The sequence below is a fragment of the Lissotriton vulgaris genome, chromosome 11, assembly GCF_964263255.1.
Source record: "Lissotriton vulgaris chromosome 11, aLisVul1.2, whole genome shotgun sequence".
Classification (NCBI taxonomy): domain Eukaryota; kingdom Metazoa; phylum Chordata; class Amphibia; order Caudata; family Salamandridae; genus Lissotriton; species Lissotriton vulgaris.
This window is the reverse complement of record NC_141699.1, coordinates 538249972-538265172: the sequence shown is the minus strand read 5'-3', so window position 1 is coordinate 538265172 and position 15201 is coordinate 538249972. Positions and strand designations below refer to the sequence as shown.

General features: G+C 49.8%; 1 protein-coding gene across 1 annotated transcript in view; it reads right to left on the bottom strand.

Annotated features, from left to right (window-relative positions):
• Nucleotides 1-263: 263 nt before the first annotated feature.
• Nucleotides 264-15201, bottom strand: part of POLB (DNA polymerase beta) — a 162674-nt gene continuing 147736 nt past the window's right edge. Inside the window, exon 14 of the mRNA XM_086943578.1 lies at nt 264-589. Within this exon, the coding sequence (XP_086799704.1) occupies nt 495-589 (95 nt within the window). The 3' untranslated portion in view covers nt 264-494. The remainder of the gene's footprint in view (nt 590-15201) is intronic.

The window sequence follows — 15201 nt, the reverse complement described above, 5'->3', positions numbered from 1 at the left end:
ACAAATGCCATATGATTGACTCGTACTCTCTTGCATCCCACTTCTATTTTGATTGTTCACAGCTAAATAATCCTTGCACCTGCCTCTACCCATGGCTGTTTATTGTTGTGTTAGCTACTGTTTGTGTAATTTTCAAACTATACCTTTGTAACCTACTCAACTTTTAATTTCTTGTTACTAAGTACATTTCATTACACTTCGGGATTATGCTCATGTTCTGTAAATGCCCCCAATTAGAAAAAACAACAACTGCAACAAAGAAGTATAAACACAAGATAAATATTTTTATTAAAAAAGGCAAAATAATAGCCGTTGTTTACAATATTTAGCATTTATGTTACTTTTAATGCACACAATTCACAATCAGCTATCACATGCACAATCAGACTTTCTACAAAAAGGAAGCAATAAAAAGAATTCAGACCACACCCTTCACGGCCTAACATTCCCACATCCCAGTCTCCAGAACCAGACAAACTAAGTCTTCTCATCGCTCACTCGCTTCGGTCTTTTGGTTCTCGATATCGCCACTGGATATACTCAAAGATATCTTCTTCGCTGTCCACAGGAAGCGGTTCGCCAGCAATTCCTGCAACAACAATTACCTAATATTTACACCAAGGTAAAGCCTCATTTACGACAACATTTTAGAACAGGCATGTGAAACAATTGTGTTCAAAGTGGTCCAAAGTCAATCAATTTCTGATGCAAGAACAGTACAGGAGCAAGCATGGAACACTTTTGGGTAACCATGATTTTTATAAGATAATATTTGTGACAGAAACAAACATTCCTGCAGTGCGTTTCTTGGAAATATGATGAACAATAGAGGGTTCATTTAGCATTACCTCTCACGTTACCTCTATTTAGTTGTGATGGAATGAAAAGGACTCTCAGCCCATTTCTGTACAGGAAAGTCTAGGGAGAAGGAAAGGTAATGAGGTAAAGGCACTCTCCATATCCACATTAAAAGTTGAAGGATAAATATTGATTGCCATCAGAGAAGACAGCACCCAAATAGATTAAAAATACTAGGGGCCCTGATATTTCAGAGGGGTTTTACCCATTGTTTGCATATGGGTAAATTAATTTAACATTAGGACCTTTACGTATAGCAGTAAATCCTATGCATGAAAGTCTGCAGAATTAGAATGAATATGTTGGTATGGTTTCTCTACGATCACACGGTTGGTTTACAAAGCAACAAAGGAGTACAACCTACACAGTGTCCAAAAGTAAATAATGCAACATTATTTTTGAATGTATCTAAATCAGAAACACATGTGCCACAGAGACCCATGGAAAACACACATTACCCTTTACCACTGACAAGCTAGGGCACCAATTAGATTGAAGGGAAATTTAATATTTTTTGAGGAGGTGGAGGGGCCTTATGTGCAAAGAGTCTTCACCCACTTCCTAAACCTTTTAATATAATTTTAATAAAGCTGCAATTGGTGAAAAATGAACTCTTAGAGAGATGTACGTTTGCAATCTACTAGGCGAGTAAGGTAATTCACAATCCGCTTAATGTCATACACAGGTTTTTCTTTCTATGGCATAAGAATAGGTTTCCAGGTTTGGGGATTACACTTTCTAATGGAAGGCATACATTCTTTTTAAATGATTGTAAGTTTTTTTAAAGTTGCAATTGACTGAATTTCACTATCTCAGGTACCACACCATCAGTTGCATCTCCTCTGGGTTTGGGTGAAATACCCACCCTCTCTAATTTGTGTGTGTCCTTGTGTATTGATATCATGACACACGTCCCATGATACTTGCATGCAGTGAAAGAACAACGTTTGACAAGGTAACCTTGGAGCTATCAGAATCAATGTCATGTTAGATTCCCTGAACATCTTTAGGACTAGTAGAATCAGTGGTACAGGGGGTAAAGTATAAGCAAAGGTCCTGTACCAGCTTATCGACAGGACATTTCTTAGTGAGTGAGGATGGTAGAGTCTGGTTGCCAATGACTGATCAGTTTGCAACAGAGTGACATCAAACGCAAAAGGTCCCATTGAAAGTCATTCATCTAGCGACAATGAAATGAGACTCCCCTCCCTTTGGACTTCTGCTGTACTCAACAGACCCTAAAGTCTTCTTCGGAGTTGAAGTCCTTGACGACCTCAGCACCCATAGCAGAATTGATCCAATACTTTCATTGAGGTTATTGGGTAGACACAATTTATAGACTTGGCTCTGGTTCAACTGTGAAACCTTACTGTTGCCAGAGGGATAAAACTTAAACGGATATTCTCCATACTCTTCCCCCAAAAGTCATTCTCATCCAACCTGGTCCCAGTCTCTTCCAAAGACTTGTGCCCAAGTTGGTCACTGTTACCCTATTCCAGTTTTAGGATATATTGTATTCCAGGTTTTCCATCACGTCAAAGTAATTTTCAAATGTTCCGCTGTAAAGGAGACGTTGAAGATGCATTTGAGATGGACAGTTAAACAAAAAAAAAAAAACACAACTGAGATGGAGTTTGTGTTCTGGTGCATTATGGTTTCAGGAGAGATGTCACAAGTCACTTTGAAAACCGAAACAACTTCATCAAAGAGAAATTGATTGGAATGCTCCAAGCCCACCACTAGATCGCATGAGTGTGCAAAGCATGTGATTTACAGCTAGCCATGCTACAAACACATTTTTGGATCTTGCCTTGACACTGGATGCACAATCTTTTTTTACTTTTTTAAAAATAATAGTAGGCTTAGAGAACATCCATTGCTTACCAATGGCTGGCTTCTGTTGCAGGGAATCTGCTCATGCACAGAACTATGTGCAGGAAACTAGGACCTCGGTGTATTGTGGTGTAACAAAAAACCCACCTCAGGGCCCAGAACCCAGATCCGACTAGCATTAGCGTCTCATTCGTTCTTCATGCAACAGCAAAGCTACCAATGATTAGACAACCTAGAACATGCAAATTAGTAAACTCTCAGGAATAGTGGGAATAAAGAACACTCTTTCGTTCTAGCCCTCATACCAGTTCACAATGTGAGTAATCAGAGACACGGATTAGTTTAAAATGTTTATTTTAACTAACGTGCTCTAAGATGCAGTACTTTTGCCAATACTGACAAACAGATGCATAAGAATAATATGATCAGCACTGTTACAATTCCATAAAACACCAAAGGGGAAATCATATTATAAATGACAGTGGAAAACAATTATAGTGTTGTTACCAACCTCCCCTTGTTAGGAGCTAGTTATAATTAATAATAGCAGAAGACCTCTAGGCTTTGACAGGGATCCCATATCTCTAAGATCAGTTGGAATGAAGCACATCCCACGACAAGAACAGCTCCTCGAATTTGGAAAGATTGTCTCCAAGTGCCTTCTCATGCATGCAATGCAATATTAAAAGCACCCGAGTTTGGGTTTGAGCAGCTGCGCTTTCTGTAATGCCTATGTGTGTTGGACTGATCAACATGAATTAACAGCATAGATTGTTATTCTATCTTGGACGCCATGTGCAGACTGAGGGTACAGAGCGTGCCTAGGATTGTAAAAAACAGACAGTTCTCATGTGAAAGAGCACAAGGTTATTTACAAGAGCCATATAGTGTTGTGTGCAAAAGCAGCAAACGAATATGCTACTTACCAGTATGCATCTGTTCTTGGCATGTAGGGCTGCTGACATTCATATCTGTGCATAGATCGCCGCCTAGTGTTGGGTCCGGATGATTGCACATTGTTGTCCTGGAAGAGTCTTCGAAGTATCAAGACCACTGCCCCTTCCGGCCTGGTCACCCCCACGCTCCTCCTGCCTGTGCCTGCTCCCGCAGCCACAGCCACCCGAGGGCCTCCGAGCCCACACCAGCCTCCCGCCGCCCCAGCCTCCCGAGGGCTGCCGAGCCCACACCAGCCTCCCGCCGCCCCAGCCTCCCGAGGGCCGCCGAGCCCACACCAGCCTCCCGCCGCCCCAGCCTCCCGAGGGCCGCCAAGCCCACACAAGCCTCCCGCCGCCCCAGCCACCCGAGGGCCGCCGAGCCCGCTCCAGCTTTCCCGCGGCCCCAGCCCGCGGCCCGCCCCCCCGCCAGCCGATTGGCTTTCGCTCCCGCCTCCCCGCAGACCCTCCCGACTGGCTCCCTTCTTATGACGTCCCCAGAGTGACCGCGCAGCGGTTGCGGGCAACGGGAGCACCGATTGAGCGCAGAAGGTGCGCCAAAGGTAAGCCCGTCTACGCCCGTCCGCGCCTGGACCGCGCCAGGACCCCTGGCCCCCGCAGACCCCAGCCCACCCGCCGGACGTACGACGCCGCCACCCTCAACGCACTCAACGCCGGCCAAATCCCAGGATGCTACCGAGCAACCCCGAGACGCACCCACGGACCCTTCTGCTGCAACGCCTGCAAGTTCACCTGCATCCGGACCAGCACTACTCCAGCACCAACCAAGACCAAGACGAGCAACAGCAGCAGCCACCTGAAATGCATCCTGCTCAACACCCGCTCCGTCCACAGACAAGCCATCGAGCTCTGGAACCTGCTCGACACAACCCCACCAGACGTCGCCTTCCTCACGGAAACCTGGATGAACGCCTCCTCAGCGCCCGACATCGCCATCGCCATCCCAGACGGCTACAAGATCATCCGAAGGGACCGCATCAACCAGACCGGAGGAGGCATCGCCATCATCCACAGGAACACCATCCGCATCACGACCAACACCGACGACACCCACCGAGCACCTGCACTTCCAGGTCCACATTAACCCCAAGACCACCCTCAGAGGCACCCTCATCTACAGACCCCCGGGACCACGCACACAATTCAGCGAAGACATCGCCGACTTCATCAGCCCGCACGCCCTCCTCTCCGCTGACTACATCCTCCTCGGGGACCTCAACTTCCACCTGGAGAACAACAACGACTGCAACACCACCACCCTGCTGGACAACCTCGCAAACCTGGGACTCAAGCAGCTGGTCACCACCCCCACCCACTACGCCGGACACACACTCGACCCAGTCTTCTCATCCAGCAAGGACATCGCCTTCAGCCACGCCACCGGACTCCACTGGACGGACCACAGCTGCGTCCACTTCAGCTTCAGAAGGACCACGATCCACCACCACCAGCAACAGGTTGCACGCAGAAGCTGGAACAAGATCACAGCCGACCAGCTCGCGACCTCCCTGAGCATGAACCCTCCCACCAGCGCAACAAACCCAAGCCAGGCGGCCACCAACCTCGCGAAGTGGATCAGCAACTGCGCAGACGACCTCGCCCCTCTGAAGACCCCGCCTAGCAGACTCAGTAGCAAGAAAGCCCCATGGTTCACCGACGAACTCAAGAGCTCCAAGAAGAACTGCAGAGCCCTCGAGAGAACATGGAGCAGAGACCCAACACTGGACAACATGACTGCCCTCAAGCTCGCCACCCGAAAACACCACCAACTCATCCACACCACCAAGAAAACCGTATTCAAGGAACGACTGGACAACAACGCACACAACAGCAAGGAACTCTTCAACATCGTTAAAGAGCTCTCCAACCCCAACGCCGGAAACAACGACATCACCCCTTCGCAAGACCTCTGCAACTCCCTCGCCTCCTACTTCCACAACAAGATCGCGGACATACACAACAGCTTCAGCACTCAACCGACGCACGCCTCAACCGAACCACCGCCCCCCACCACCACCACCCTCCGCGCCTGGACCCCGATCAGCACCGAAGACACCGTCCGCACGATGAATTCCATCCACTCCGGATCTCCTACCGACCCCTGCCCTCACCACGTCTTCAACAAGGCTGACGCTGTCATCGCACCCCACCTGCGGAACATCATCAACACCTCCTTCGACACCGCTACCTTCCCGGAGAGCTGGAAGCACGCCGAACTCAGCGCTCTACTAAAGAAGCCATCAGCCGACCCCACCGACCTCAAGAACTACCGCCCCATCTCGCTGCTCCCGTTTCCTGCAAAAGTAATCGAGAAGACCGTCAACAAGCAGCTGGCCGCCTTCCTCGAGACAAACGGATCCCTCGACCTCTCGCCGTCTGGCTTCCGGGCCAACCACAGCACCGAGACCGCCCTGATCGCAGCCACCGATGACATCCGAGCACTGCTTGACAACGGAGAAACAGCAGCCCTCATCCTCTTAGACCTCTCCGCGGCCTTCGACACTGTCTGCCACCGTACACTAGTGCAGCGACTCAACAACGTCGGAATCCAGGAGAAGGCACTGGAGTGGATCATCTCCTTCCTCGCCGGAAGTACACAGAGAGTCCGCCTCCCCCCGTTCAGATCTGAAGCCACCGAAGTCATCTGCGGCGTTCCTCAAGGCTCCTCGCTCAGTCCAACCCTCTTCAACGTCTACATGAGCCCCCTCGCAGACATCGCAAGCCAGCACAACCTCAACATCATCTCCTACGCCGACGACATCCAGCTGATTCTCTCCCTCACCAACGACCCCGCCACCGCCAGAGCCAACCTTCACGAAGGGATGAAAGAGGTAGCCGAATGGATGAAGAACAGCCGCCTGAAACTGAACTCGGACAAGACGGAAGTCCTCATCCTGGGATCCTCATCCTCCGCCTGGGACGACTCCTGGTGGCCCCCCGCCCTAGGCAGCGCACCCAAACCAACAGACCACGCACGCAACCTGGGCTTCATCCTGGACTCCTCCCTCTCCATGACCAGACAAATCAACGCCGTCTCCTCGTCGTGCTTCAACATCCTGCGAATGCTACGTAAGATCTTCCGGTGGATCCCCACCGAGACCAGGAAGACGGTCAACCAGGCCCTCGTCACCAGCCGTCTGGACTACGGCAACTCCCTCTACGCCGGAACCACCGCCAAACTCCAGAAGAGACTCCAGCGGATCCAGAACGCCTCAGCAAGACTCATCCTGGACATCCCCCGTCGCAGCCACATCTCCGGACACCTGAGAGACCTGCACTGGCTCCCGGTCAACAAGAGAATCACCTTCCGACTCCTCACCCACGCACACAAAGCCCTACACAATCAAGGCCCAGGATACCTCAACAGCCGCCTCAACTTCTACGCTCCCAAACGCCAGCTTCGATCGACCAGCCACGCCCTCGCCGCCGTCCCCCGCATCCGAAGAGCCACCACAGGGGGTCGGTCCTTCTCCCACCTCGCCGCCAAGACATGGAACTCCCTCCCGACCCACCTCCGCCTGACCCAGGACCACCTCGCCTTCAGGAAGCAACTCAAGACCTGACTGTTCGAGCAGTAGCGGACCCCCCTTCCCCAGCGCCTTGAGACCCTCTGGGTGAGTAGTGCGCTATATAAATGCTTTGATTGATTGATTGATTGATTGATTAGGTGGCTCCTCCCCTGGACTACAGTGCGCATGGGCATCCTCTTCATCCTCAGATTGTTTTTCGCCATTGTGGCAGAGATGGAGTGTAATACAGTGAGTGATGTCCATGCTAGACAATAATTCTGAATGCTACAGCTGCTACAGGCGCCGGGGAGGAGGGTGGGCGATATGAATGTCAGCAGCCCTACATGCCAAGAACAGATGCATACTGGTAAGTAGCATATTCGGTTCGAGGCATGTGGGCTGCTGAATTCATATCTGTGCATAGATTACATAGCAGTCCCTCTTGTTAGCGGCGGCTGCACGTGCCAGCTGCAGCAGTCTGAAAAAGAGTTTTGAGAACAGCCTGTCCTACAGCTGCCTGCTGTTTAGAATGCACATCTACGCAGTAGTGTTTCGTAAATGTATGTGTGGTGGACCAAGTGGCTGCCTTACATATCTCTTCTAAAGGAATATTCCCCAGGAAAGCCATGGACGCTCCTAACTTACGTGTGGAGTGTGCTCGTGGTGGAATGGTTAGTGTGTGTTTAGCCTTAGCATAGCAAATCTGTATACATTTAACGATCCACCGGGCTATCCCTGCTTTGGAAATGGGGTTGCCTTTGTGTTGTGGAGAAAAGGCAACGAAAAGCTGTTTTGTTTTTCTGAAATCCTTTGTTCTGTCTATATAGTACATGAGAGCCCTTTTGACATCTAACGTGTGTAGGGATCTCTCAGTGACATTTTCCGGATTGGGAAAGAAAACTGGCAGTTCTATGGTCTGGTTCAAGTGAAACTGCGAAATCACTTTAGGCATGAAGGTAGGGTTGGTGCGTAATACCACCCTATTTGCGTGGACCTGGATGAATGGCTCTTGTATGGTTAGTGCCTGGAGTTCACTAACTCTCCTCAGTGAGGTAATGGCCACTAGGAAAGCAACTTTCCAAGTCAGAAATTGAATCTCACAAGAGTGTAGGGGTTCAAAAGGTGGTCCCATTAATCTGGTGAGGACCACATTCAGGTTCCAGACTGGTGACGGTGGGTGTCTGGGAGGGATCACTCTAAGTCCCTCCAGAAAAGCTTTAATGGCAGGCACTCTGAATAAGGAGAGGTGCTGCCTGTTCTGAAGATAGGCTGCTATGGCGGATAATTGTATGCGAATGGAACTGTACGCTAGATTACATCTGTACAAATGCAACAAATAACAGATGATGTTTTGAATAGATGCATCCAGTGGGTTAATGTCATTGTTGGTACAATATATGACAAACCTTTTCCATTTAGCCGCATAGCATGCTCTGGTTGTGGGCCGTCTTGCCTCCTTGATGATATTCATACATTCCGGCGGCAAGTTGAGGTAGCCAAATTCTAGGACTTCAGGAGCCAGATCGCCAGGTTGAGCTGTTGCGGATCTGGATGCTGAATGTCTCCATGGCTCTGCGTCAAAAGCCTGGGTGTGAGGCGTAGCCGTTGATGCGGTACCACGGATAGTTCCAGAAAGGTGGTGTACCATGGTTGGTGTGCCCACATTGGAGCAACCAGGATGAGGGTCATCGAGTGTTGCCGTAGTTTGCGTGCCACCAGCGGTATCAAAGGTGCTGGGGGAAAAACGTACACAAATTTGCCTGACCAGTTCATCCATATCGCATTGCCCTGCGACTGTGGGTGTGGGAACCTGCTTGCGAAGCTTTGGCCTTTTGCGTTTTCCCTTGTGGCGAACAGGTCTATCTGTGGATGACCCCACTGCTGGAAGTACGGTTGGAGCACTGATGGATGTATCTCCCACTCGTGCATCTGGTGGCTGTGTCTGCTGAGCAGATCCGCCATCTGGTTGTCCTTGCCCGGGAGGTGTTCCGCCATGAGGAAGATGTTCCTTTGAATGGCCCACTTCCACATGCTCTGAGCCAGATGAGACAACTGTGGAGAGTGTGTTCCTCCCTGCTTTTGTATGTAGTACATGGCAGTCAGTCATGTTGTCCGTCCGGATCAACACGACTTTGTTGCACAAGTGTACTTTGAAAGCCTTCATTGCCATGAAGATTGCCATCAATTCCAGAAGGTTGATGTGCATCCTCTTTTGCTGTGCTGTCCATAGTCCCTGTACTGTGTAGTGGAGTACATGAGCTCCCCATCCCTGGAGAGACGCGTCCGCCGTCAGTACAATTTGTGGAACAGGCTCTTGGAACGGTCGGCCCTTGCAAAGGTTTAGTTGGTTCCACCAATGCACAGAGTTGAATGCCCGACCGCTCACCAACACTAGGTCCTTTATAACTGTCCTTGAGCCTGATTGCATTGACGTGCTAAGCACTCCTGAAGCGGACGCATATGTAGTCTCACGTGCGGGACTATGAAAATGCAGGAGGCCATCATGCCTATCAACTGCATGAACACTTTCGCTGGAAGCGAGCGTTGAGGTCTGAATTTCTGTATCAGCAATTGCATGCTGTTTATTCTCACTGAATTTGGCTGTGCTTTGGCTGCCAGAGTGTCTATCGTCGCACCCAGGTACTGTCGCACGTGGGCGGGCTGAAGGTGTGACTTCGGGTAATTCAGTGAGAATCCCAGACTGTGAAGAAGATGAATGGTGTGGGACATGTGGCTGGCACACTGCTGGGCCGACTTTGCTTGAATAAGCCAGTCGTCCAGATAAGGGTAGACATGTATGTGCTGTCTCCTGAGGTGTGCTGCTACTGTTGCCAGGCACTTTGTGAACACCCTGGGTGCCGTCATTACTCCGAAAGGGAGGACTTTGAACTGATAATGTTGATGTTGAATAGTGAACCTGAGTTACTGTCTGTGTGATGGGTGTATGGGTATATGGAAATACGCATCCTTTAGATTCAGTGTTGAGACTGAGTAACGGCAGAACCTGTTGCAAGGTGAGCATATGAAAATGCTCTGACTGAATGTAACTGTTTAGAGGCCCGAGGTCCAGTATAGGTCTGAGCGACCCGTCCTTTTTGGGTATTAGAAAGTAGAGAGAGTACACCCCTGACCCTTGTTCTTCTACAGGCACAAGCTTTATGGCCCCTTTTTGCAGCATGCTGACGACCTCCTGCTGCAATAAGTGTAAGTGCTCTGCGGACATAGGACGGTGTCTTGGTGGGATGTTGGGTGGAGTGGACGTTAATTCCAGACAATACCCGTACTGTACAATGTCTCCCACCCACCTGTCTGTGGTGATGGATTTCCAGACCGGCAGGAACTGTTGTGGTCTCCCCCCAGACAGGTGTTATGTGGTCGGGGGCAGTGACAGGGCGTCACTGTTTGATATTGGCAGAGGATCTGGAACTGTTGTTTCCTCTGCCTCTGCCCTTGATGTTGTTTCCCCGATATCCACCACGGTTGTTCTTATTGTAGGTGGATTGTGTACCTCCCTTATTGTATTGTGTTTGTTGCGTTGACTGGCCTCTTGAGGGGCCTCTAGTACTGGAGCGACGAAAGGAGCCACCCCGAAACTGCTGTGACTGCAGAGCCCCCATAGACTTTGCAGTCTCTGTGTCCTTTTTAACCCTTTCGATGCTCATGACGAGCTCAGCTCGTCATGATGCACAGTTGAGCTGTGCTGATGACGAGCTGAGCTCGTCATGAATAGAGCCTAAGTGCAATTTCCAGCACAGGGGGGGAAAACACCTAGCAGCCAAGGTGTTAAGTTTCTCAAGGATGGTGTCATCCTCAGGTCCGAATAAGAAGTCTGGGTTAACCGGCTGATTGAGGATAGAAGTTTGAATTTCAGGTTTGAATCCTGAAATCCTCAACCAGGCGTGTCGTCTTAGCATAACACTAGTGTTGATGGCACTGGCTGCAGTGTCAGCTGCGTCCAGAGCACACTTGATGGAAGCATTGGTTAGGAGTTTCCCCTCCTGTATGAGTATCTCTGCCCCCTCCTTGTACTGATCAGGTAGGTGTTGTAATAGTGTCTCAAGGGTATCATAATGTGCCCTGTCATATCTGGCCAAGAGAGCCTGAGTGTTAGCAATGCGCCAGATGTTAGCCGCCTGCGCAGCTACTCTTTTCCCTGAAGTTTCCATAACCTTCGACTCTTTGTCCGGAGGGGGAGCATCACCTGTAGTCTGGGAGTTCGCTCTCTTACGTGCATTAGAAACAACCAATGAATCCAATGGCAACTGTCCCTTTATATAAGGAGGGTCCACGGGGGCCGGACGATATTTCTTCTCAATCGTTGGGGTTAACACCCTGGCCCTAGTGGTATCTTTAAAAATGTCAGCAGCATGCTTGAGGACTCCTTTGAGCATAGGTAGGGTTTTGACTGCCCTTTCTGAAGTTGAAAAAGTGTCGACCAGAAAGTCTTCGTCCACAGGGTCAGCATGCAGCTCGACGTCATGATTACTGGCTGCCCTCTCAATAAGGGCGTTAAAAGCAGTTGTGTCCTCCGTAGGAGACGTTTTCACACTGTACACATGAGTGTCCGGGCCAGTTTGCGGATCCCTTGAGTCAGCAGGGTCCGTCCATTGTTGGTCTTTGATCATCAGGATCAGTGTCCACATGATAGAGGTCATCCTCATTGTAATTATCCCCTGTCTCAACATCTGAGTATGTTGGGGAAACATTTTGAGGTTCCTGTTCATAGTGATGGAGGAGTTCCACAAGAGCTGGAGAAGTTGTAGAAAGTCTCTTTTTCTTCAAGGGAATCTTATATGATTCCATGGGAGTCTCTGGCATTAACTTTCGTTTGTATATGGACAGTCTCCCAGTGTCTGAGTCGATGAATTGTCTCGGCTCCTGGTCTTCAGGCGCTTCCGTAGCCTCCAGTTCCGTCGACACGTGTGTAGCGGCGCCAATAGATTTTTTCGGCTCGAACGTCTTCGGACGCACCGAGGGTGGTAACCCAAACTTGATAGGCGTCGACGCGGTCTGAACTTGTCCGACCAGCTTTGGCATCGGGGCCTTCTTCGGTCCGACCGATGTGCCCTTCTCCTTGATGCGTTGGAGCGACTCAGACACTTCTTTGGCTATGAACGGACTGGGTTTTGTCGACGCGATAGGGTCCTTGGAGCCAGTCTTCGACTTGTCCGTAGGCCTCGACCGAGGATCGATCCAGTCTTTCTGTGCGGGCCGTTTGTGGGAATCGACACCCTTCGGCGTCGGCTTTGATGGCTCGACGGCCTTGACCTTGGTCTTCGGCGCCCCAACCATTGGCTCCACGACCTTCTTGAGTTTTCCGGCATCGACTGCCATTATAGTTTTCTTCGGCTCCGAGGGGTTTGAGGCCTTGGAGCAGACGAGAGGCACAAGCACTTTCGGTTTCGGTTTCTGCAAAGACGCTGTCGGTTTGGATTTCTTTGTATCGACCGATGGCGGTTTCAAAACCGCAGGCTCTTTAGAAATGTTCAAAGCCGGGCCTTTATGCGGGGCTGTAGAACGAGATTGTGGATCTTGGGTAAGGCCTAGTGGCGATCCCTCGACCTGAGCCTTACTGAGTGCGTCATCTTCGGCCTCTGTGCGGCCGGGTTGGCCTAGCTCTTTGCCTGAGCTATCTTCTTCGGCCCCAAGGGCCTCCACGTCGTCTCCTACCTTATCGACGATGTTCTCATCTTCGTCTTGTACCTCGTCGTCGTCATACTCGGAGTCATGGCCCGAAGCCGGATCGGAGCAGTGTTCCTGATCCTCCAGATCAACGACCTCCTCGTCTTCGGTCCCGAAGATGTTCACGGGAACAGGCGCTGACTTTTTTGACTCCAGTCGAGTCGCGCGTCGAATCTGGAGGGTTTTCTTCGACCTGAACCGGGCACAGGCCATACAGTTGTCTTCGTTATGGTCTGGGGACAGGCAGTGGCGTAACGAAACTTGAGGGGGCCCCCCTGCAAATCACATGGAAGGCCCCCCCCCCGCGGCGCGGCCCACCATGCCTCCCCCCGGTGGCGCGGCCCACCATGTACCACTTTGCCCCACCACGCAGAAATCTAGCATGTAAGGCACACAAGCCCCTTACCCTGGGTCCTACTCCTTTGTACTGTGGCTCAGTAAAATGGGCCTAGTACATCTCCTCCAGCACTTGAGGCTTATCTGCTGCTTACGACCTGCAATTCCTTGTGACTTACAGGCAAGTGACATGACCGATAAAATAAAAATAGGCCACGGGTGCAAAAGGGTTTTCCCAGCATGGCGGAAATCTGACTAGACAAACAAGTCAGACTAGCCATCAAAAACTCGAGAGGTCCCGCCCCTCCCCCTCCTTAAAATTATGAAAAAGAATACTTTACATTTCGCTGACTTTTGTACTTCGCATTAATGTGCATGCATTAATTTGACTGACTGATGGACTGACACACGTGCTTAATTTGAGCTGGTGGTTTCCGGTGCTCGGCGCCGGATTGCCAGCTCCAGGGCTTATGACAGTCTGGCTAATTTAGATTTGAGCACAACAGCCCTTTATTAGTTGAATTTACATTTTAATGACTTCTAATACTGGCCTCCCAAACAATTCTTATAGCGTGGGGGGCCTGGAATGGTATGAACTGAGAACTGTCACACTTGCAAGAGTGTGATGTTTAGTAGTTGTGTTTGTAGTGGTGACATATGGCAGCTGGCAGGGGCAATGTTTGGTGCAAGCTGCAGTGGCCACCAGAGGACAGCCCCGGCACTTAATTTTTTACAAATTAAGCACTGGGTACAAGAACGGAAATTAGGAATGGAGTGAAGAAACTTGCCGCCTGCACCGCAGGAGGCTTTCTGTAACAAAACAACAAAAGACTTCTAAGCGGTTCTGAACTCCACCACCACCGGACATCATGGTATGGTATGGCTCAAGCAGCCACACAACAGGAAACTCCAGTTAGCCCACGAAGGAGGATGGCAGGAGGGCCGGCTTTCAAGTACAAATTAACTCGCTCGGAGTACCCAGAAAGGCAGAAACTTTACTTCAGACTTATGCATGCCGGTCGGGGACGGTGTGCCTAAAAGCTTTATTACATACTCGCCTCCCCTCTCACTCACAGCATTCTGGGAGAGGTAGTCCCACAGGAGGCAGGGTGCACTTCATATAGGCGCTAACAAGTACGAATCCCAACATAGAGTTAAGGAATAACCATTAACTAAGAACCATGCGTTTTTAAGGAGTGAGTGATAGTTGATGACAACCTAGAGATATCACTTGCGCAAGGTAAATAGCGGTGAATAATAAACCAGCAGAGAACCTGGACGGAACACTGAGCCCCCATCAAGGGCAAATCCCCAGGAATCGCTTTAAAAGACAGCACATTTTCCAGCACTTTAGAAAAGGCATATTTTTTAAAGCAAAAACAACGCGTGATTCAAGCTGGCCACGTGAAGCCTGCCATTGAAATTCCAGTCACATAAATCCCACAATCAAAGCAATAATGCGGCGCATGTATTCATTAGGGGGAACGCTGAGCCTCGCGCTCTTTCCCGCGCTCCCAGCCATCGCTTCACAATCATGTTTTAAAATTATTGACTCTTACCACTTGAGGCGGGGAGGCAGGCGGGCGTCATCTCAAAAGTGAGAAATTAAGTATTCGAAGGAATACATGTTTATTGAAAACATTTAACCGGAAATCAATCGACTGCTATTTTTCGCAGTGCTGTTTTATTGTAAAAGCAGCCAGAACTTAGGGCAGGGAAAGAGGCGCTTTGTTTAGTATTTTTCTCAGCCTTATCGAAAGTTATAAGAGTCATAGCTGCCAAGGTTTCAGATTGCTGTGAGTGACATTTTCATAATTTATTTCAGTGTAATTATAAGTGACATTTTAACGACTATGAGTAACACTTTCTCGCGAGTAAAATCAAGCCACGAAGACGAGGGAAGCATATAAATACCTGAAATTGCATCCATTTGAGCAACAAGAAACTCTAAGAAGAACTTAAAACCGCAGAAAAGCACCAGAAATGGAAGGGCACTGCCTGGAGACAGCCTGCGGTTATAAGTTGAGTGA